We start from the raw sequence: 25,038 nt of genomic DNA, 5'->3' as shown, positions 1-25,038 counted from the left end.
CCAGGCTTCCCTGTCCTGCACTATCTCTCAGAGTTTGCTCAAATTCATGTCCATTGAGTCAGTAATACTATCTAACTATTTAATCCTCTGTCGTTCCCTTCTCCTCCCACCCTCAATCTTTCCCAGCATCAGGGTCTTATCCAATGAGTTGGCTTGTCAGATCAGGTGGCCAAAGTATTAGAGCTTCAGATTCATCATCAGCCCTTCCAATGAATATTCAGAACTTATTTTCTTTACTATTTACTGGTTTGATCTCCTTGCTGTCCAAGGGACTCTCAAGAGTCTTCTCCAGCACCAAATTTCAAAAGCATCAATTTTTCGGTGCTCAACCTTCTTTATGGTCCAACTCTCACATCCATACATGACTACTGGAAAAACCATAGCTTTGGCTACACAGACCTTTGTTGGCAAAATGATGTCTCTGCTTTGTAATATGCTGTCTAGGTTTTTCATAGTTTTTCTTCCAAGGAGCAAGTATCTTTTAATTTCATGACTGTGGTCACCATCCATAGCGATTTTAGAGCCTAAGAAAATAAAGTCTGTCACTGTCTCAACTTTTTCTCCATATATTTGCCATGATGTGATGGTACTGGATGCCATGATCTAGTGTTTTGAATGTTGAGTTTTAAGCCAGCTTTTTCACTCTCCTCTTTCACCTTCATCAAGAGATTCTTTAGTTCTTTTTGCTTCCTGCCATTAGAGTGGTATCATCTGTATATCTGAGGTTGTTGGTATTTCTCCCAGAAATGTTGATTCCAGCTTGTGATTCACTCAGCCTGGCATTTTGCTTGATGTCCTCTGCATATAAGTTAAATAAGCAGAGTGACAATGTACAGACTTGACATACTCCTTTCCTGATTTGGAACCAGTCCGTTGTTTCATGTCCACTTCTAACTGTTGCTTCTTGTCTTGCATACAGGTTTCTCAGCAGGCAGGTATGGTGGTCTGGTATTCCCATCTCTTCAAGAATTTCCCACAGTTGTGACTCACACAAACTTCCATGTAGTCAATGAAGAACAAATAGATGGTTTTCTGAAATTCTTCCCTAAAGGAGATCAGTCCTGAGTGTTCATTCGAAGGACTGATGTTGGAACTGAAACTCCAATACTTGGCCACCTGATGTGAAGACCTGATTCATTTGAAAAGACCCGGATGCAGGGAAAGATTGAAGGCAGGAGGAGAAGGGGATGACAAAGGAGGAGGACAGGTGGGAGGAGAAGGGGACGGCAGGGGATGAGATGGTTGGATGGCATCACTGAATCAATGGACATGAGTTTGGGTAAACTCTGGGAGTTGGTGATGGACAGGGAGGCCTGGCATGCTGTGGTCCATGGAGTCTCAAAGAGTCAGACACAACTGAGCTACTGAACTGAACTGAGCTGGAATTCCTTTGCTTTTTCTAGGATCCAACCGATGTTGGTAATTTGATCTCTGGTTCTTCTGCCTTTTCTAAATCCAGCTTGCTCATCTGGGTAGTTCTCGGTTAATGTACTGTTGAAGCCTACCTTGAAGGGTTTTGAGCATTACCTTGCTAGCATAGAAATGATTGCAATTGTGCAGTAGTTTGAACATTCTTTGGCATTGCCTTTCTTTGAGATTGGAATGAAAACTGACTTTTACAGTCCTCTGGCAACTGCTGAGTTGTCCAAATCTGCTGGCATATTGAGTTTGCTGCAACTTAACAGCATCTTTTAGGATTTGAAATAGCTCAGCTGGAATTGGATCCCCTGTACTAGCTTTGTTTGTAGTGATGCTTCCTACGAACCACTTGAATTCATCCAGGATGTCTGGCTCTAGGTGAGTGATCACATCGCTAGTTGTTCCTATGTTCTTATTTCCTCTTGTTCAAGGTTCTGTGTTTTTGGCAGTGGCCAGCAAGTACTTTATAAGCATCAACTCAAGAAATTCTCATAGGAATCCCAGAAACTGAGGGATTAAGAACACTCAGTGCCCAAGATTAAGTAAATTAACCTAAGTGGTAGAGCAGATGTCATACCCAACTCTGTTTTATTCCCAAGTGTGTACATGTGTACTAATTCATTTCAGTCATGTCCAACTCTTTGTGACCCTATGGACTGCAGCCTGCAAGTCTCCTCTGTCCATGGGATTCTCCAGGCAAAAATACTTAAGTGGGTTACCATTTCTTTCTCCAGGGAATTTTCCCACTCCAGGGATCAAACCTATATCTCTTATGTCTACTGCATTGGCAGGCAAGTTCTTTACCACTAGCACCACCTAGAAAGCCCCTTATTCCCAAGGCTGGGCTTTTATTCACAGCTGCAGTGTCTCTGAGGGAGAATAAGCAAGGTTAAGGATGCCCATGTGTGACTACAGGCATTTTTCTCCAGACTTAGTTATTTATGTTCAGAAAACTCCTAGATCTAACTCAGTTAATATCCAACAGCCTTTGCCATTACTGTACATCTTATTAAGCAGCAGAAATTGAACAAAGTTCCTGGGAATCTGGTATGAGAACCCCTTAAAACAGCAGACTTGAGGATCCATGGTCTCAATACATCTGACAAATATGCTAACTCATTGCAAGCAATGCCTGTGGCAGGCATTGCTAGTTGATCACAGCAGACTTTCAGACAGAATTTGCATATGAATTCATCATTCAGACACTGCTAAATGCAAAGAGTGGCCTAGACCACCAAAAAGAATGAAAAGCAACATGGATTGACCTAGAGAGTGTCATATGAATGAAGTCAGACAAAGAGGGAGAAATATCATATGAAATCCCTTATATGTGGAATCTAATAAGAAATGATACAAGTGAATTTACAAAACAGAAACAGACTCACACACTTAGAGAACGAACATATGGTCGCTGGGTGAAGGATGAGAAGACAGATAATTAGGGAGTTTTGGATGGATGTATACACAGTGCTGTATTTAAAATGGATAACCAACAAGTATCTACTGTGTAGTACATGGAATGTTAAGTGCAACCGGGATGGGAGAGGAGTTTGGGGGAGAATGGATACATGTATATGTATGACTGAGTTCTTTCATTGTTCACCTGAAGCCATCACAACATTGCTTGTTAATTGGCTATAACCCAATACAAAATTACTTTGCTAGTGTGTGAGATGAGTGCAGTTATGTGGTAGTTTGAGCATTCTTTGGCATTGCCCTTCTTTGGGACTGGAGTGAAAACTGAATTTTTCCAGTCCTGTTGCCACTGCTGAGTTTTCCAAATTTGCTGGCATATTGAGTGAGCACTTTCACAGCATCATCATTTAGGATTTGAAATAGCTCAACTGGAATCCCATCACCTCCACTAGCTTTGTTTGTAGTGATGCTTCCTGAGGCCCACTTGATTTTGCATTCCAGGATGTCTGGCCCTAGGTTAGTGATCACACCATCATGATTATCTGGATCGTGAAGATCTTTCTGTATAGTTCTGTGTATTCTTGCCACCTCTTCTTAATATCTTCTGCTTCTATTAGGTCCATACGATTTCTGTCTTTATTGTGCCCATCTTTGCATGAAATATCCCCTTTGTATTTTTAATTTTCTTGAAGACATCTTTAGTCCTTCCCATTCTATTGTTTTCCTCTCTTTGCATTGATCACTGGAAACAGTGACAGACTTTATTTTGGGGGACTCCAAAATAACGACAGATGGTGAGTGCAGCCATGAAATTAAAAGACACTTACTCCTTGGAAAGAAAGTTATGACCAACCTAGATAGCATATTCAAAAGCAGAGACATTACTTTGCCAACAAAGGTCTATCTAGTCAAAGCTATGGCTTTTCCAGTAGTCATGTATGGATGTGAGAGTTGGACTATAAAGAAAGCTGAGCACCAAAGAATTTATGCTTCTGAACTGTGCAATTGGAGAAGACTCTTGAGAGTCCCTTGGACAGCAAGGAGATCCAACCAGTCCACCCTAAAGGAAACAGTCGAATATTCACTAGGAGGACTGATGCTGAAGCTGAAACTCCAATACTTTGGCCACCTGATACAAAGAACTGACTTATTTGAAAAGACCCTGATGCTAGGAAAAATTGAAGGTGGGAGGAGAAGAAGACGGCAGGGGATGAGATGGTTGTATGGCATCACTGACTCAATGGACATGAGTCTGAGTAAACCCTGGGAGTTGGTGATGAACAGGGAGACCTGGCATGCTGAAGTCCATGCGGTTGCAAAGTCGGACATGACTGAGCAACTGAACTGAACAATTGAACTGAACTGAGCAATTGAACAATACAAAATAAAAACTTTAAAAACAAACAAAAAAGAGTTGGCTAGCGAAAGGCAATCAAATGTCATTCAGGTGTTATACACTGCTCTGTGACTATTGGTCTACTCAATTTTGCAAAAATGTGCCAAATAAACCCAGTATAATCAGCCGAAAATTAAGATGAAAACTTCAACCTAAGTTTCTAGAGACAGCTGAAACAAAACCTCAGCACTTTAGTAGTCCTTCAGAGCATAAGGATGAAGCAGGTTTATGCCTTCTGGCCACAGCAGTCAGGTGTCCTTCTTGCTGAAGGCTCCAGGTGTGACCTTAAGATATATTATCACATCTGTGTCTTTTTTACTATCTTGCATACAGGGTCATCATTGCCATCTTTCAAAATTCCATATATATGTGTTAGTATACTGTATTGGTGTTTTTCTTTCTGGCTTACTTCACTCTGTATAATTGGCTCCAGTTTCATCCATCTCATTAGAACTGATTCAAATGTATTCTTTTTAATGGCTGAGTAATACTCCATTGTGTATATGTACCACAGCTTTCTTATCCATTCATCTGCTGATGGACATCTAGGTTGCTTTCATGTCCTGGCTATTATAAACAGTGCTGCGATGAACATTGGGGTACATGTGTCTCTTTCAATTCTGGTTTCCTCGGTGTGTATGCCCAGCAGTGGGATTGCTGGGTCATATGGCAGTTCTATTTGCAATTTTTTAAGAAATCTCCACACTGTTTTCCATAGTGGTTGGACTAGTTTGCATTCCCACCAACAGTGTAGGAGGGTTCCCTTTTCTCCACACCCTCTCCAGCATTTATTGCTTCCAGATTTATTGCTTGCAGATGTGTGTAGCGGACTTTTGGACTCAGAGGGAGAGGGAGAGGGTGGGATGATTTGGGAGAATGGCATTGAAACATGTATACTATCATGTAAGAATCGAATCACCAGTCTGTTTGATGCAGGATACAGCATGCTTGGGGCTGGTGCACGGGGATGACCCAGAGGGAAGTTGTGGGGAGGGAGGTGGGAGGGGGGTTCATGTTTGGGATCGCATGTACACCCGTGGTGGATTCATGTCAATGTATGGCAAAACCAATACAGTATTGTAAAGTAAAATAAAGTAAAAATAAAAATTAAAAAAAAAAAAAAAGGAGAGAGCCAAAAAGTGTTAGCAAGACTCTGGGACAGAAGATAATGTAAATCACCTGAGACCTTTTGTATACAAAAATATTTACAGAAAGGGTCAGGACTGCTGCCCCTGCGTGACTCTGTATCTTCATTATGTAAAATTTAGGGTATACAAACACCTTTTGAACAATAAATTTGGAGGGGTTTTTGCACACACACACAAAAAAGATATACTATCAGTTACTATTTAGAGAAAACAGCAGTGTTATTATTTATGACACAGACCCACCACCTAGAGAAAGAACATAGACAATTCTAATCAACTCACCACCACATGTGGTTATCTGGGGTGTGGAGAAGGGGGTATTTGGATTGAATTTACAGTCTAACATTCCTGCAACCTACTAGGGTACCAAAAATTCCAATATTCCACAGAGTTGGGGCCAAAGGTCTCAGACTCTTCAGATGAAACATTGAGAAAATCCTGTACTGCTTCTTCAAAAAAAAGCCTCAGGAGGTGCCCTTCTCTCCACTTCTGTGTGGATGGGAAGTGGCCCTCTCCCTACGTATAAATCTTAATCACGTGTTCCTTCTGGAATAATCTTTCTTTGAATGTACCAGAGACTTGCTTTTTCCAACAAGACTACTGAATGACTCCAGCTCATGTGCACCCTCAAATCATAAAACGTCTGAAGCCTTGTCTACACAGAAGACTGGATGGAGCTCATCACTTCCTCTTCTGCCTCCCCAAGTCCTACCGTGCTACCAAGTCACATCAACAGAATGCCACACACCTGGACTCTAATGCTCCCCATCCATACAAACACCTCACAAGACCACACCTCACAGGAGTTTAGCTAGTTCTCTTGATGAGTGAAAACTTCTAAAGCTTTTATAAAATGGATGATCACTATCCTTTTTGCAAATAATTAGAATAAGTACCTCTTAACCATTTTGTTATTAAAAACAAAGCACACAAATGCCACAATAAAGGGGAAAAATTCCTTTAGATGAACTTAGATTGTTTTCCACTTGGTAGATACAAAGAACCTCGGGGCTCAATATGCTTCTCTTCTTGGCTTGTTTTCTAGAAGGTTAAGTTGGTATTAATTTGCAATAATTATTCATGATTGAGGTCTCTGGTACAAATATCTTCCTTCCTTATCTTTTGGCTACAGCTCTTATAACTTTTTAAAAAATATATAACAATTCTACTTTTATTTTTTGTTTTAATATTGATGGAATATGTACATTAATAATGAGATAAATTCAATTATTTCATCATCTGTGATTATCTGTAGAATAGAAAGATTAATCATAAAATGTGTCCCCCATTATTCTGTTTGTATTTTTTTATTTTTTGGCTGTGCTGTGTGAGATCTTATTACCCAACCAGGGATTGAAGCTGTGACCCCTGCAGTAGAAGCACAGGGTCTTATCCACAGGATCACCAGGGAAGTCCTTGTTCCTCATTATTCTAAAAGCAGAAAATTGATTGGAGTAATAGACCAAATGCCTACTGAACAGATTCCCTGCCCTGTGTCCTCCTTCAGTTCAGTTCAGTTCAGTTCAGTTCAGTTCAGTTCAGTCGCTCAGTCGTGTCCGACTCTTTGTGACCCCATGACAGAATGCCAGGCCTCCCTGTCCATCACCATCTCCTGGAGTTCACTCAGACTCACGTCCATAGAGTCCGTGATGCCATCCAGCCATCTCATCCTCCGTCATCCCCTTCTCCTCCTGCCCCCAATCCCTCCCAGCATCAAAGTCTTTTCCAATGAGTCAACTCTTCGCAAAGTACTGGAGCTTCAGCTTTAGCATCATTCCTTCCAAAGAAATCCCAGGGCCGATCTCCATCAGAATGGACTGGTTGGATCTCTTTGCAGTCCAAGGGACTCTCAAGAGTCTTCTCCAACACCACACTTCAAAAGCATCAGTTCTTCGGTGCTCAGCCTTCTTCACAGTCCAACTCTCACATCCATACATGACCACAGGAAAAACCGTAGCCTTGACTAGACGGACCTTTGTTGGCAAAGTAATGTCTCTGCTTTTGAATATGCTATCTAGGTTGGTCATAACTTTTCTTCCAAGGAGTAAGCGTCTTTGAATTTCATGGCTGCAGTCAACATCTGCAGTGATTTTGGAGCCCCCCAAAAATAAAGTCTGACACTGTTTCTACTGTTTCCCATCTATTTCCCATGAAGTGATGGGACCAGATGCCATGATCTTCGTTTTCTGAATGTTGAGCTTTAAGCCAACTTTTTCACTCTCCACTTTCACTTTCATCAAGAGGCTTTTAGTTCCTCTTCACTTTCTGCCATAAAGGTGGTGTCATCTGCATATCTGAGGTGATTGATATTTCTCCCAGCAATCTTGATTCCAGCTTGTGTTTCTTAAAGTCCAGCGTTTCTCATGATATACTCTGCATATAAGTTAAATAAGCAGGGTGACAATATACAGCCTTGACGTACTCCTTTTCCTATTTGGAACCAGTCTGTTGTTAATATTTTTAACATTATTTACATTAGAAGTTTTGAGAAAGGAGGGATTACAAACAGTGTGATATCACTCCATATACTGGTGATGATGAAGAGCAAAGCTGAAAATAACAGGATTTATCTTTTTAATACATTTAACAGCTGCAACTTACTTGGACATTAAATGAATGTATTGTTCAAATATGTCACTTCTGACATACATTTCCTTAATGTCTCCTTTCCTTTTCCTAGTCTTTTACTATCCTTGTCATTTCTGGTAACTCCAGGAGAAGAAAAACTCCTTTTTCCCTTCTACATTAGTTCCAGTATGATGAAATATTTTATTTTTAAGGAAAATATTTATAGAGTGGATATTCTGTGTTAGGCAGTATGTCATAAACAAGACAGAAATGGTTCCTGTCCTCGTGGTGCTCACATTTGTCCTCTTTATGCTAAAAATGCAAAGTTGCAGTTGACTTGCTCCCAGCTCCATTTACCTTAAGGACCACATTGACTCAACAGTGGCCTTCACATTCAATTACATAATGTCAAATTAATGAGAAATTCCAAAAGATAGACTCTCTGGAATTTCAGGGGTCTGGTTAATTACAGCATAAATGGAAGCCAGCCTGCGTTGCCATCCCAACCTGAGAGCCCTGGTACTCACTTGTAGATTCCAGGCGTTTCACATCTCGTGACGTCCTTAAGAAATACCACCGGAGAACAAAGAAAATGATTCCAAGGGGAATCACAAGTATAGCAATCCAAGGAATTGAAGCCACCATGACACCCACCACGCCAATCACAAGCAGAAACATCTGAAATAGTGAAAATAGATACAGAGGGCTCCTTATGAACGACACTTTTCAAAGATAAACTTTAATGAGCTATTTTGTTAGAATTAAACTCCTTTCCTTGAAAGACTTGTTAAAACAGTAAGGAGTGCTTTCCCATTCTAAGAAATAAAACTATGGGTGGTCCTCATGATGTTTATTGTATGAGCCAAACATTATAATAAGGACTTTCTCAGTATTGTTGTTCAGTCACTAAGTTGAGCCTGAATCTTTGTGACCCCATGGACTGCAGCACACCAGGCTTCCCTGTCCTTCACCACCTCGCAGAGTTTGCTCAAACTCATGTCCATTGAGTCAGTGATGACATTCAACCATCTCATCCTCTGTCATTCCCTTCTCCTCCTGCCTTCAATCTTTCCCAGAATCAGGGTCTTTTCCAGTAAGTCGGCTCTTCACATCAGGTGGCCAAAGTATTAGAGCTTCAGTTTCAGCATCGGCCCTTCCAATGAATATTCAGGGTTGATTTCCTTTAGGATTGACTGCTTTGATCTCCTTGCTGTCCAGGGAATTCTCAAGAGTCTTCTCCAAACCACAGTTCAAAAGCACCAGTTCTTTGGCACTCAGCTTTCTTTATAGTCCAACAGTCACATACATAAATGACTACTGGAAAAACCATAGCTTTGACTAGATGGACCTCTGTCAGCAAAGTTATGTCTCTGCTTTTTAATTCACTATCTAGGTTTGTCATTGCTTTTCTTCCAAGGAGCAAGCGTCTTTTAATTTCATGGCTGCAATCACCATCTGCAGTGATTTTGGAGCCCAAGAAAATGAAGTCTGTCGCTGTTTCCATTGTTTTCCCATCTATTTGCCAGAAGTAAGGGACTAGATGCCATGATCTTTATTTTTTGACAGAGCTCCAGCAATTAGGATTCCAAAGGCATCAAGGGGTGAGTTTCTGGATGTCTTCCTCCCCTGGGAGACTAGAGGAGACCCAAGAGGGGAGGGCTTCATGTCTGACTCACACATGTACCTCAGAACCTCAAATCTATTTGGTTTGTTGAAGAGAATGAGGGAGAGAGGGAAATACCCACCCTCACCTCACACACACCTGACTCACAAACTTAAAATCCAAACAACCAGCAACATATCCTCACACCCTAGATTCCAGATGGACTCTTCTCTTGCTTCAAACTCCTTTCAAGAGTAGCCTGTCTTCACCTCAACTCCCTCCACACCTCATGGATTTGCAGCCCTTTGCAGTCTGGCCTCCTCCCATCTGAAGCCTGTTACTCAGGTCACCAGAAGCCTTCTGACCCGAAATCAAGTGACAATTTTCCACGGACTCACCTTCTCACTTGCATTGAACAGACTTGTCCTTCCTTGGCTCCCCAACCTACTTCCTGCTTTCTCCCTTGCTATTCGTTGTGTGTCTCCTCCCCTCCTTTTTCTCTCTGCTTTCTCTCTGAGTATCGAGCCTTCTCATTCATTCTCACTGGGCAATCATGTCATCTTCACAGATTCAGCTACTACCTGCTCAGTGAAGAACACAGAGGCTCCATGCGCATCCCATATCTCTCCCTCTAACACCAGACTCTTACTTCCAGTGGCCTGCAGGATGCCTCCACCTTCAACTTCAAGATAATTGAACTACAGGGCAGAGCCGGGATTGGAAATCAGTGAGACTAGAATTTTCTCTCTTCATTACTGAGACTGTATCCTACTGAAATCAGGTAGCATCTATCTCTGACCCTCTATATGTCATGCAAAACTGTGTGTTGATTCTGATTATGATCACTAACTAGCCATGTACTAAGCACACAGAGGAAACCCAACCTTGGCCTAGCTTGTCATTAACAAAGAAACAGAGACTTTCACAAAATCTTTTCAAAGTTATTCTTCACAACCACTGTTAAAATATACCACTGTTTTTAGGAAAGAATTGTTTCTGGGAATAAATTATGTAGTTAAACTCAGTAGGACACATTTATGAAATAAGTTTGTGGAAGAGGGGAAAACAAAACAAAACAAAACAAAACAAAACAGACTTCTCTGCAGTAAAAGCACTCTGCCTCCAAATCTCAGTTTAATTCACATTGGTAACAGTGGAAGCTGTGCCCATAGGCTACACTGTCTGCAGTCAGATATTGACTCCTGCAATTCTGTGCTCAGCTTTAGATAATGCATTTCATTTCTGAAATTAACACTTGGAAAGAAAAAGAAAATTCTCCATGGATTTAACCACTAAAAAGTTCAGTTCAACTTCAGTTACTCAGTCGTGTCCAACTCTTTGCAACCCCATGAATTGCAGCACGCCAGGCCTCCCTGTCCATCACCAACTCCTGGAGTTCACTCAAACTCACGTCCATCGAGTCAGTGATGCCATCCAGCCATCTCATCTTCTGTCGCCCCCTTCTCCTCCTGCCCCTAATCTGTCCCACCATCAGAGTCTATTCCAGTGAGTCAAATCTTCGCATGAGGTGGTCAAAGTATTGGAGTTTCAGCTTTAGCATCATTCTTTCCAAAGAACACCCAGGACTGATCTCCTTTATAATGGACTGGTTGGATCTCCTTGCAGTCCAAGGGACTCTCAAGAGTCTTCTCCAACACCACACTTCAAAAGCATCAATTCTTTGGCACTCAGCTTTCTTCACAGTCCAACTCTCACATCCATACATGACTACTGGAAAAACCATAGCCTTGACTAGGTGGACCTTTGTTGGCAAAGTAATGTCTCTGCTTTTGAATATGCTATCTAGGTTTGTCGTAACGTTCCTTCCAAGGAGCAAGTGTTTTTTAATTTCATGGCTGCAGGCACCATCTGCAGTGACTTTGGAGCCCCAAAAAATAAAGTCTGACACTGTTTCCACTGTTTCACCATCTATTGCCCATGAAGCGATGGGACCAGATGCCATGATCTTCCTTTTCTGAATGTTGAGCTTTAAGACAACTTTTTCACTCTCCTCTTTCACTTTCACCAAGAGGCTTTTTAGTTCCTCTTCACTTTCTGCCATAAAGGTGGTGTCATCTGCATATCTGAGGTTACTGATAATTCTGTCTACTAAAAAGTAGACAGAATTAAAAAACAGAAAAAAAAAAATAGTCCATGTGAGCAACAATACCGAATGAAGAAATGAGAGCTGAGATGACCCAACATCATTCTTTAGAACCTCAAGTTCATAGACAAAACAGAGGCTGGATAGAAGGTCGGTCTCTCTCTCTCTCTCTCTCTCTCTCTCTCTCTCTCTCTCTCTCTCTCTCTCTCCCCCCCTCTCTCCCCCCTCTCTCCCCCCTCTCTCCCCCTCTCTCCCTCTCTTTTTTAAGACCCCTTAAGACAGAGCAATCAACTTGTGAAAAGGAAAACTGCCTACAAAAACAAAAGACATTTTCTGAGATGACGTTGATCCCAGAATTGAATTACTGGCTTAAAGGCTTTGTACCTTCAATAACTGCTCTCTAATGTACTTGGACTTCCCAGGTAGCTCAGTGGTAAAGAATCCACCTGCCAATACAGGAGACACAGGTTTGATCCCTGGGTCAGTAAGATCTCCTGGGCAAGGAAATGGCAACCCGCTCAAGTATTCTTGCCTAAGAAATCCCATGGATGGATGAGCTTGGCAGGCCACAGTCCACGGGGTCACAAAATATTTGGACACAATTTAGAAACTAAACAACAACAACATTATCATTGTTAAAGTATAAATTTCACCTTATTTTTGTCACTCTTTTCTTTGTAAGTAACCACACCCACTGCTGCTGCTGCTACTGCTGTCACTTCAGTCGGGTCCGACTCTGTGTGACCCCATAGACGACAGCACACCAGGCTCCCCCATCCCTGGGATTCTCCAGGCAACCACACCTAGCTTTATCCAAATAAAATAGTAAGTAAATATTTGTCCTCTGTGGTAATACAATGCATCTGGCTAGTGCTCAGTCATGTCCAACTCTTTGTGACCCCATGGACTGTAGTCCACCAGCTTCCTCTCTCCATGAAATTCTCCAGGCAAGAATACTGGAGTGGGTTGCTATTTCCTCCTCCAGGGGATCTTCCTGTCCCAGGGATTGAACTCGTGTCTCTTGCATCTCCTGCACTGGCAGGCAAATTCTTTTCCACTGAGCCACCTGGAAAGCCCAGTATGAAGCATAATTTAGTTCATCTAGGTTATCTTTCCACAGAGGTGTTTATTTCTATGTTATGAAATACACTCACAGTAAAGGGATGCCATGCCAGACACCTGGAAGGCAGAGGGAGAACCACTTGCCCAGCATGTTGCTGCTTCAGACCAACTTTGACATGACTGTGTAGCCATACTGTTGTTAATTCAGCCTCCCAATCACAGCCACGCCTTTCTCTCAAAACCATGACCTTTACTGAAGATAACAGGACACATCACCAGGCTGAAAAGCCCACCATCAGCCCCTCTCAAATGACCTTGAGAAACAGGCACTCTACTGTTCCCTGTGAGAACTCGACAGGATTGGTATGTTACCTGGATGAAATCTTGAAATGTCTGGGGCAGCAAGTCATCCATATGCCCAATGTCTTTGGAGAAACGATTTAAAATTCTTCCTGCAAGAACAGGATACGAGAAATTACTCATTTCCTAAGATAGGAAACAATTCACAAACAAAAGCAAGAACAGGATATGAGAAATTACTCATTTCCTAAGATAGGAAACAATTCACAAACAAATAATAATTTTAAAGTATATGCATTTAGGGACTTCCCTGGTGGTACAGTGTCCCCAGTGCAGAGGACATAGGTTCAATCCCTGGTCCAGGAAGATCCCACATGCCACAGAGCAACTAAGCCTGTGCGGCACAACTACTGAAGCCCTGTGCCTACAGCCTGAACCCCACAGCAAGAGAAGCCACTGCAGTGAGAAGAGGGAGCAGCACAATGAAGAGCAGCCCTGCTTGCTGTAAGTAGAGAAAGCCCATGTGCAGCAACAAAGACCCAATGCAACTATAAATAAATAAATAAATATTTTTAAAAAGAAAAAAAGACTTGTATTAAATATTTAGTGTATTGGACTTCCCTAGTGGCTCAGGTGTGAAGAATCCACCTGCCAATGCAGGAAACAAAAGAGATATAAGCTCAATTCCTGGGTCATCAAGATCCTCTGGAGGAGGAAATGGCAATCTACTCCAGTATTCTTGCCTGGGAAATTCCATGAACAGAGGAGCCTGGTGGACTACACTCCATGGGACCACAAAAGAGAGGGACATGATTTAACTATTTAATGCAAATTCAGTATATTACAAATTCAAGTGAAATAAGCTGTGTGTGTAAAAAGAAAGAGATCATTCACAGCACCTCACATCTGGGGAAACTGTGAATTCTGACATTTCCAAGTTGTGAGTTTACTACTGGAGTAACAAGTCTTTATTTGCAGAGGTGTACCAGGTGTGACAAGCACAGACTTACGAATAAGCATCTAAGAAGATCAGAGGGATATAGGAAAGAAAACAAAAATATTACTAAATGAGTAAAGATCATTTATCATTGATCTTATTTCCCTTCTCAGAATCCACAACAATATTATATCCTAAAGGCTGCAGGATTGGAATATGAGAACTAATTTCTATAAAATATCTAGGGTGAACTTAAAACACCACCGGCCACATCAGTAAACAAAGGATTCTGCAGCCATGAGGACTCTGAAGCCACCCCTACAAGGGTGGTGCACCCTGAGGAGACTCGGGATGAGAAAGAAGAGGGTACTGGCCCCAGATAGAGAAGGTGCATATTAAAGGAAGTGTAATAGAGAGAAGCCAATTTTGACTCAATGTTGAATCTGTTTCTTTAACCATTGTTATTCACTACTTTTGTCAGGGAACCTTGCCCCTCTGCCTCAGGTTAAACTAAAGTGGCTTTTTTTCAGCTCACAGGGAGACAATCTGACCCTCACCACCTTTGGATAGCTATAGAAAAGAAAAAAATTAACAAATCCCCTCCAATTTTGCAAGGTCAATGGCTTTACTTCCTGACTTCCTCTCCTCTATGTTCTATAAAAGAACCTGGCATCCAGACCCCAGTAAGATGGTTATTTTAAGACATTAGTCTGCTATCTTCTCAGTCTACTAGGTTTCCAAATAAAGTTGCTATTTCTTGCTTTAACATGACATCTGTAAGACTTATTGGCATTGGGAAGGCAAGCAGTATGAGCTTGAATTCAGTAAGAAATAATACCACTATATATGGTTTTCTCTTCATGCCATTACATACCAAAAACAAATTCCACCATAAATTATCTATTACAAATTCTACTTTTGAAAATAAACACAGGGAAGGGTTCAACTTAGTGTACCACTAAAAGAGTAAATAACCTTTGCAGTCCTTAATCGGGGTTCTATTTCTTGAAGGAATGAAGTTTGGATAATAGACACAGGATAGGGAGACAAGATGTACACTGGTATGCCTTCTGCTCTAGGATTAGTGATCTTGAAGATTTAAACTTGGTTCCAAATCCTTGAATAATAAATACATCAGCATCTGGAGAAGCCTACAGGTCATCATCAGCCTGTTGAACTGTGGTCAGGAGCACTCAGAGGCTGTGATAACAGAAATTCAGTCCCATTTAATGCTCCCAAATTTATGACTGTAGCTTTCACACTAGCAGGCTAAGTAGAGCACTTCACAGCCATAATACCTTGGACTCCTCCAATCACTTCCTCTCTATGGCTTCATAACATGATGAGATATGAGTGAGCCTCTGCACCTTACCATCCTGTGCTAGCACACAGTGCCTGGAGTAAACAACACGTGTTGAATGAATCTGCACAAGATGCTGCCCTAAATAGTCTTATTCAATCCTCACAACAGCCTTGTCAAACAGGAAGCGCAGAAGTTATTCCCATTTCGCAGGAGAGAAAGTTTCCAGACACCATGTCATTATCTTCACTAAGGTTCATTAGGTACTGCCTGTGTGCTAAATGCTGTGAATATAATAACCTGTATAATGCCCACAAACTCAAGGTATTGGTAAGTGTGTGAATAGTATCCTCATTTTATAGGTAAGAAAATTGAGACACAGAGAAATTAAATAACTTGCACATAAGTATTAACATAAATGTCACTGGCTATTACTATTAGTAACTAGCACCAGAACTGAACCCAGAAGTTGGCTCCAGAGCCCATACTTATAACCATGACAACATCCTGCCTGGAGATTTGCCTCCAGTAGTATCTACCTACTTTGACCTTGATCACACAGCTAGTTGATGATCAGGCAACTCCTATCCTCTCTCCAGTCACATCCCTGCCTTGACAGGTCCTGTCAATCATCATCTAGAAAAACAAAGCTAGTGTGGGCCTCAGCACAAGTCTAACGAACTGAGAGTGGGCATCTACAGTGATGAACTAACTGTTCGTAGAAACTCAGATCATGAGACTGCCTTCCAAAGCAAGACAGGTCAAAGGCCTCAGTGTGGAGGAAGCAACCACTGGGAAACCTTCAGGGACACTCTTACTTAGTATTGAAGATCCTCCTGCTATGTACCACAAGACCTCTTAAATGTAACCAAAAGTCCATTGTAAACTAGAGGGTTGATTTTATTGAAGAGGATGTATACCTTTCACTGATCTTGTATTTTAATTAATCTTCCATTACCATTCAGGTAAACCTCAAAATATGAGCACATGCCAGGGCTCTGGGGTCCCAGATATGGATGAGCAATGAAAGAAACAAACACACAGCCTGTCTCCTGTAGCGATGTTCCTGGAAGAAGGTCTTTCCTAGTTAACTTGACACTACGTAACATGGCCAGTGTTTCAACAACTAGTCAAAACTATTTCAACATATTTGCATCATATATTGGGTATATATAACAAATGGACTCTTAAATCATCCTGCAAAGTAAACATTCATTTATCTTTACAGACATGAATAAATTGGAATAAAAGCTTATATATTCCTATATCCAGATTTTTTCCTACTAGGAAAAATTATCAATGAATTTTTGGTAGGAAATGAAAAAACATGGACAGTGAACAGTGATTTTCTTCCAAGCATATCTTCCATTTTCAAATATGAAAATGTAAGCAGGCACTAAATCTGTTTATAAGACATATTCATTGAGAAACTTCATGTCTGACTTACCTGTTAGATTTTGATTGAAGAACAATACCGGAGCTCTCAAAATGCTCTCCAACATTTTGTTGTGCAAAGTTTGTGAAGAATTAGCAAGGACGTAGAATAACAGCAGAGACCTTGTGATGCCAAAAAGGATGGTAGATACAGTTAACCCTGAAATAAAGAAACATCAGTCAGCACAAGCTCTCTGCCTTATCCTCAACAATGCTGAGGCGTGGTAGGCAGTTTATAAAGATACTGTATATTTTATTCTATAGATAAAATTTACATAGACACTTACATACATATAGAATACATAATTTTATATATGTAAATATATATAAAGTAAATTCTGTAAGACTAGTTTTTTCACAAAATACATTTATAAAGAAGAATATAAAAATCAGTGTTTTCCTCTCACTAAATAGAAACAACAGAGGGGGAAAAATATCATCTGTTACCTACAGTTTCATTCTAGGCTTTCCTAGTTCAATTACAAGTTCTAATAAAAACTGATAAGATTAATAATTACAAAAAGTAGTTAATCTTCTTCTCTCTACATTTCAAATTACACTATTTATAACATGTCCCACAGTCTAAAAGTGAGGTATGTCTTAGCACCAGCATGTGAAGTAACAGAACAGGAGAAATAATTTACCATTTCCCTATAATTTACAAGGAAATTTATTTTCATGTAAAGTAGCTTCTTAAGAACCTACTGTATAGCACAGGCAACTACTCAAAGCTCTGTGGTGACCTAAATGGAAATCCAAAGAGAGGATATTGTATCATTGATTCACTTTTCTGTACAGCAGAAACTAACACAATATTGGAGAGCAACTATACTGAAATTAAAAGTAATACAACTTTAAAATATTAAAAATAGAGTAGCTACTTCTTTGCCCAAGTAACTTTAAAGAGTATAAAAAGACCATGTTAAGTTGCAAGTAGGCAATCTCTTTAATAACTGAATTACAAGAAGCTACAAATTATGTTTTTACATGAGGTAATTAATCAAACAATTAATCTCTCACTAAATGTTTGATAGAACCCCAAAGTATTTGTAAATAAATACAATAATTTAATTTATGTTTTATCAATGATATAAATGAATACTACTATGCATATAAAAATTAAAACAGCCCTCTAAACATCTCTTTGGACTTCTCTGGTGGCTCAGACAGTAAAGTGTCTGCCTACAATGCGGGAGACCTGGCTTCGATCCCTGGGTCAGGAAGATCCCCTGGAAATGGCAACCCACTCCAGTACTCTTGCCTGGAAAATCCCATGGACAGAGGAGCTTGGTAGCTTACAGTCCATGGGGTTGCAAGGAGTTGGACACGACTGAGCGACTTCACTTTTACTAAACATCTCTTCAACTTACAATGTTAAACAGAGTTGGGGTGACTTCTGTAATAAATATTCCATCAGGCACTTTTATCCATTCAGCTGACCAGTGTTATTTAAATTCTGAAAGCTGTTTAAATTCTTGAATTCCATCAACAGTCATTTTGCCTTAGCCCACCATCCTATAAGAATGTGTAACAGAATCCTGTCATTCTTCTCTACACTCTCATTGTCCACCAATTCTGAAGCTAAACTGCTGTTAGATTCAAGTTTCTTATCAAGTAATCAATAAAATAAATGCCAAATTTCAGTGAGTGGATTTTTATATGTCATTCTTTGTTAATCTTTGTATAAGCATTTGTACAAACAAACTTTGTACAATCATTTTCTATGAGGATATTTAAATTTTTATTTAGTTTATTTTAAAATTTATCAGGGTATAGTTGCTTTACACTGTTGTGTTAGTTTCTGCTGTACAATGAAGCTAACCAGCTATATGTATACATGTATCCCCTCCCTCTTAGACCTCCCGTCCCCTCATCCCTCCCCTCCAGGTCATCACAGAGCACTGAGCTAAGCTCCCTGTACTATACAGCAGCTTCCCACTAGCTATCTGTTTTACACATGGTACTGTACATATGTCAGTCCTAATCTCCCAATTCATCTTCCCCACCTCCCCACTCCTCACCATGTCCACATGTGTGTTCTCTACATCTATGACTCCATTCCTGCCCTATAAATAGGTTTATATGTACCGTTTTTCTAGATTATCTATATATGCATTAATATGAGCATTTTGTTTGCTTTTCTCTTTCTGACTTACTTTACTCTGTATGATACACTCTAGGTCCATACACATCTCTACAAATGACCCAATTTCATTCCTTTCTATGGATGAGTAATATTCCAGTGTACATAGGTACCATAAATGAAATGAAAAACAATCCTGAGAACAGGAGAAAATAACTGAAAACTAAGCAACTGACAGGGATTAGTCTCCAAAATATACAAACAGTTCATGCAGTTCAATATCAGGAAAAAAAAAAATAAAAAAATTGGCAGAAGACCTAAATAGACATTTCTTCAAAGGAGACATACAGATGGCCAAGAATCACATGAAAAGATGGTCAACATCACTGTTACAGAAATGTAGATCTAAACTACAATAAGGTATTACCTCATACCTGTCAGAATGGCCATCACCAAAAAATACACAAACAATAAATACTAGAGAGTGTGGAAAAAAGGGAACTCTCTTGCGCTATTGGTAGGAATGTAAATTGATGCAGCCACTATGGGGAACAGTATGAAGGTTCCTTCAGTTCAGTTCAGTTCAGTCACTCAGTCGTGTCTGACTCTTTGTGACCCCATGAATTGCAGCACACCAGGCCTCCCTGTTCATCACCATCTCCTGGAGTTCACTCGACACACGTCCATCGAGTCCGTGATGCCATCCAGCAATCCCATCCTCAGTCGTCCCCTTCTCCTCCCGCCCCCAATCCCTCCCAGCATCAGAGTCTTTTCCAATGAGTCAACACTTCTCATGAGGTGGCCAAAGTACTGGAGTTTCAGCTTTAGCATCATTCTTTCCAAAGAAATCCCAGGGTTGATCTCCTTCAGAATGGACTGTTTGGATCTCCTTGCAGGCCAAGGGACTCTCAAGAGTCTTCTCCAACACCACAGTTCAAAAGCATCAATTCTTCGGCGCTCAGCCTTCTTCACAGTCCAACTGTAACATCCGTACATGACCACAGGAAAAACCATAGCCTTGACTAGACAGACCTACTACTATATGACCTAGAAATCTCACAATTGGGCATATAACCTGAGAAAACCATAATTCAAAAAGACACATATATGAAATGAATCGCCAGTCCAGGTTCGATGCATGATACTGGATGCTTGGGGCTGGTGCACTGAGATGACCCAGAAGGATGGTACGGGGAAGGAGGAGGGACAGGGGTTCAGGATGGGGAACACATGTATACCTGTGGTGGATTCATGCTGATGTATGGCAAAACCAATACAATATTGTAAAGTAATTAACCTCCAATTAAAATAAATAAATTTATATTAAAAAAAGACACATGTTCCCCAATATTCATAGCAGCAATATTTACAAAAGCCATGGCATGGGAGCAACCTAAACATCCAACAACAAGTGAATGGATAAAGAAGATATTTCAATTTTTAGGTGAAGATACCCTTTAAGAAGTACATAATGCTATATAAAATTTAAACACTCTTGTGAATAGAGACAGTCATGTTAATATTAGTCTGGCAAGCCAAATGTTAAATTAATCACACAGTTGGGGAGGAGATAACACTATGATCTCAAGGTAAGAAAGAGAAAGAATCTAATCCCAGACACTGGATTTCTCCTGCTTAGCTTCTCTAGTAATTAGTGAAGCCCAAGAGATGAGCAGTATCGTAAAGCGGAACTTTGCATACCTGGGAGGGAATAATGCTTTTTTTCTTTCCTTTTATTTATTTTTAATATAAATTTATTTATTTTAATTGGAGGTTAATTACTTTACAATATTGTATTGGTTTTGCCATACATCAACATGAATCCGCCACAGGTATACACGTGTTCCCCATCCTGAACCCTCCTCCCTCCTCCCTCTCCATACCATTCCTCTGGGTCATCTCAGTGCATCAGCCCCAAGCATCATGCATTGAACCTTGGGCCCATGCTCCCAGAGGATTTCATCCAAGATCAATAAAAGTCAAGGTTCATTCAGACAGAATTGGAACAACCTGAACCACAGGGTGGGGATTCATTTCTAATGCCCTTACCCATCCATAAAAAAATTTAGCTAAAGCAACCTACTTAAGACAATAGCCATGTATTTCCAGGGGCTGATTTTTTGAATGTACAACCCTGGTTTAACTACCGAAATCCAGTACAGAGCAAATTAAGAGTTTTCATTCAACCTCTTTTCTTCTAGTAGATCTTTAAAATAATTATTCTAATTAATTCACAGGGTAAATATGACTAAGACAATCTGTCAAGACATTGCTGAATTACTCTGGAAGCCCTAGTTTATCACACAGACTCATTATAAGCACCTTAGACTCTGCTAAAATGGAGCAGATGATGCAACTTTACCTGAATAAACTCCTAAAAACCAGCTCAGCTCAAACATTACATCTTCAGCTTCTTTTACATATGTCCCAAAATACAGGCCACTTTGTATTTTTGCCCTATTGAACAGGGAAGAAAAAATATTACATTATAGATTATATATAGAATATACACAAATATAGAAAAAAAATCTCAATTTGAGAAATGTATTTTATGCTCTAAAGTGTTTCCCAGCTCATAAGGCATTGTGTATATCTCCCTTTTAAAAATTTGAATCACGACTTTCAGTTTTCAAAACTGTCTGTGAAGACAGACTTAGAAAATGAACTTATGGTTGACAAGGGAAGGACACTTACAGAGTTTGGGATGGTCATGCACACACTACTATATTTAAAACAGGTAACCAAAAAGGACTTATTGATAAGCACATGGAACTCTGCTCAATGCTATGTGGCAGCCTGGATGTAAGTGGGGTTTGGGGGAGAATGGATACATGCATATGTATGGCTGAGTCCCTTTGATGTTTACCTAAAACTATCACAACACTGTTAATCAGCTATACTCCAATACAATATAAAAAGTTAAAACAAAAAAAGAAAAAAAAAATTCTCTGAAGAAGCTGTTAAAGGGAGGGACATGGGAGAGACCATGGTGGGTCACACATCACCCACAGGAACCTTAATTTTTCTTCAGGGATACTACGTGAGGGTCAGTCCTCCTGACTCTGTGGGAAAGTGAGGCTTTGTGTAGATTTCATAGCAATTTTGGTCAGATCAGGAATCACTCACCAGTCTGCAAGCCACCAGTCCTGCAGGACGTAGACAACCTAGAACAGGAAACAACAGTCACTCACACACTGACATCACTGAGCCTCACACCTGGCTCACTAGGATGGGGGATGGAAAGGCTCCAGAACATGGAGACAGTCCTTCTGGCTCAGGTCTGCACCAAGCCCAACACCCCAGATGACAACAGGTCAGGGGAGGGCCTCTTAAAATGTAATATCTTTAAAAGAAATCTCCTTTTCCCTAGAAGATTTTGCTCCCCAAATACAATGTTCAGTTCAGTTCACTTGCTCAGTTGTGTCTGACTCTTTGAGACCCCATGAATCACAGCATGCCAGGCCTCCCTGTCCATCACCAACTCCCAGAGTTCACTCAGACTCACGTCCATCGAGTCAGTAATGACATGCAGCCATCTCATCCTCTGTCGTCCCCTTCTCCTCCTGCCCCCAATCCCTCCAAGCATCAGAGTCTTTCCAATGAGTCAACTCTTCACATGAGGTGGCCAAAGTATTGGAGTTTCAGCTTTAGCATCATTCCTTCCAAAGAACACCCAGGACTGATCTCCTTTAGAATGGACTGGTTGGCTCTCCATGCAGTCCAAGGGACTCTCAAGAGTCTTCTCCAACACCACAGTTCAAAAGCATCAATTCTTTGGCGCTCAGCTTTCTTCATAGTCCAACTCTCACATCCATACATGACCACAGGAAAAACCATAGCCTTGACTAGGCGGACCTTTGTTGGCAAAGTAATGTCTCTGTTTTTGAATATGCTATCTATGTTGGTCATAACTTTTCTTCCAAGAGTAAGCATCTTTTAATTTCCTGGCTGCAATCACCATGTGCAGTGATTTTGGAGCCCCCCAAAATAAAGTCTGACACTGTTTCCACTGTTTCCCCATCTATTTCCCATGAAGTGATGGAATCAGATGCCATGATCTTAGTTTTCTCAATGTTGAGCTTTAAGCCAACTTTTTCACTCTCCACTTTCACTTTCATCAAGAGGCTGTTTAGATCCTCTTCACTTTCTGCCATAAGGGTGGTGTCATCTGCATATCTGAGGTTACTGATATTTCTCCCGACAATATTGATTTCAGCTTGTGCTTCTTCCAGCCCAGCGTTTCTATGATGTACTCTGCATATAAGTTAAATAAGCAGAGTGACGATATATAGCCTTGATGTACTCTTTTTCCTATTTGAAACCAGTCTGTTGTTCCATGTCCAGTTCTAACTGTTGCTTCCTGACCTGCATATAGTTTCAGTGCAAATCCAAGTGGACTGCAAAAGGCAGTAATAACAGTACAAATGTTTTGATTTTTCAAAGCAAAAAGCTTGACAGATACAGTAATGGTGTTCTATGTGTCAACTTGGCTGGGCCAGTCTCCAGTGATTCAACCAAACACTTGTCCAGATGTTGCCATGAAGGTATTTTGTGGATGTGGTTCACATCCATTATGAGAACTTCAGGAGAGGAGATCACTCTCAACACTGTGGTCACCTCATCCAGTCAGTCAAAGGCCCTAAGCCCAAAACCTGAGGCTTCCTGGAGGTGGAAGAAATTCTGCCTCAAGACAGCAGAGTTAGCTCTTGCCTGAGGTTCCAGCCTGCAGGCCTGCCTTTCTGATTTCATATTCACCCAGCTAGATCTCACAATCTCATGAGCCAATTCATTGGGATAAATCTCTTAATACACAAAAATAATTATAAAGTACAGTGTAAACAGTATGTAAATATCAACCTGGGTACACAAATCAAAATAAACACCCTTACGTACCTGAGCTGCGATGTTTACTAGAATAAGGAAGATGATGACAGACCAGGGAGCACCAGCTGTGAAGTAACTTGCATAGGTCTTAAATTCCACTTTTCCTTCCAATTGGTCTTCTAGAGGTAATATAACCTGTATGTTCTCAGTCTGGAAGGGAAACATGGCAGTGAGACATGAAACTTTAAATAATGACCCCAAATTTCAAAAGTTCAACAATGCCCTCCACTGCAAAGCTGTGGGGAAACAGACACATCTCATATACTGGCAGGAGCGCAGGATGGTCCATCCCCTATGGAGAAGGGTGTGGGAATATCTGGGCAAACCACATATGTGTTTACACTTGGACCCAGCCATCCTATGTCTAGGAATCTATTAGAAGTAAAAGAACATTTGCATGAGGTTATTCACAGTTCGGTAGCTTTGCTTAAAATAGATCATGACTGTCAGCACACACACAACAAAATCAATTAATATATAAATGCAGAAGCTAAAATAACACACAAAATGATATGGAGCTAATGTATCCCTTTGGATGACTTGTGTCACTCAATGACAGAAACAGAAAACATACTTGGGGCTCAAAATACTAGCCAAATGCAGTAAACTGAGTCACAGAGAGGGCTGGAATAATATGAGTTTGGATAGCATGTTGCAAGCATATGATCTGAATCTATTTGATTCCAAAATTTCAGAGAGTGATTCTTGAGTTTAGAAAGTGAATAGCTAAACTGAATACTCATCAGAATCTTCCAGGCTCCTGGGTTTGGATATTCAGGGTTTCAATATCAAAGATTATCTGTGTATTTTAAGGGAGATCTAGGGCATTTCCGCATTTCTGTCTGGAGGACTTAGAATGCATTATAGAGTCACAGGAGCCTACAGTGTCCCAACTCTATCCTGGCCACTGAGATTCAAGGTTGATAAGATGTGGTTCTCTGTCTTGAAGGGTAAGAAAGGAGTATAGGAAACACGTTACCTCTGACCTATCACAAACCATCTGACACCGAGGCAAAATAATACCACCAGTCACATGCAGTGCTAGAACATTCCAACATATAGGAAAAGTAGCTGATTTAATGTGGCAACAGCAGGACTCAGTCTAAGGAGGTCTTCACATTAAGCCTCTGGATGCATAAGGGAAGTTAGGAGCCACCAGAGTGAGTAGGATCTAATTATGGTAAACTAAAGAGTTCTCAATCAGTGTGAGCCACATGCACCCAGAAATTCATAGCAGTGCACTCACTACTCATCTCCATAAGATTCTCCATCCTACACTCAAAGGGGAACCCCAAGCAGGCTTGTTCCCTTCATGCTCTTCTATCAATTCCATGGAATAGACTTTGGGAAATTTAGGGTCTACTTTGGGACAAATGAAGATGCC

At 40.6% G+C, this 25,038-nt stretch overlaps 1 protein-coding gene across 11 annotated transcripts in view; it reads right to left on the bottom strand.

Moving 5' to 3' along the window:
• The window catches only part of LOC106991387 (ATP-binding cassette sub-family C member 4-like), a 589,015-nt gene that overhangs the window by 71,130 nt on the left and 492,847 nt on the right, over positions 1 to 25,038 (bottom strand). For 7 of the 11 annotated variants that reach the window (XR_009595284.1, XM_042254994.1, XM_060394635.1 and 4 more), the window contains exons 16-21: positions 23,664 to 23,804; positions 21,897 to 21,934; positions 21,133 to 21,227; positions 16,701 to 16,847; positions 13,089 to 13,168; positions 8,475 to 8,625 (exon numbers count right to left, since the gene is read on the bottom strand). The exons of 1 other annotated variant lie outside the window; for it this stretch is intronic. Coding sequence is in view for 9 of the 10 variants with exons in the window: in XM_042254994.1 (XP_042110928.1) it covers positions 8,475 to 8,625; positions 13,089 to 13,168; positions 16,701 to 16,847; positions 21,133 to 21,227; positions 21,897 to 21,934; positions 23,664 to 23,804 (652 nt within the window). In the remaining variant the exon portion in view is untranslated. Of the gene's footprint in view, positions 1 to 7,632; positions 7,753 to 8,474; positions 8,626 to 8,670; positions 11,660 to 12,038; positions 12,101 to 13,088; positions 13,169 to 16,700; positions 16,848 to 21,132; positions 21,228 to 21,896; positions 21,935 to 23,663; positions 23,805 to 25,038 lie in introns of those variants that run through there. 3 more of the 11 variants (XM_060394637.1, XM_042255000.2, XM_042255001.2) reach the window with 3 other exon arrangements.

The sequence above is a fragment of the Ovis aries genome, chromosome 10 (genome assembly GCF_016772045.2).
Source record: "Ovis aries strain OAR_USU_Benz2616 breed Rambouillet chromosome 10, ARS-UI_Ramb_v3.0, whole genome shotgun sequence".
Classification (NCBI taxonomy): domain Eukaryota; kingdom Metazoa; phylum Chordata; class Mammalia; order Artiodactyla; family Bovidae; genus Ovis; species Ovis aries.
The sequence above is the reverse complement of the archived record's forward strand: the minus strand, read 5'-3'. Positions and strand labels throughout refer to the sequence as shown.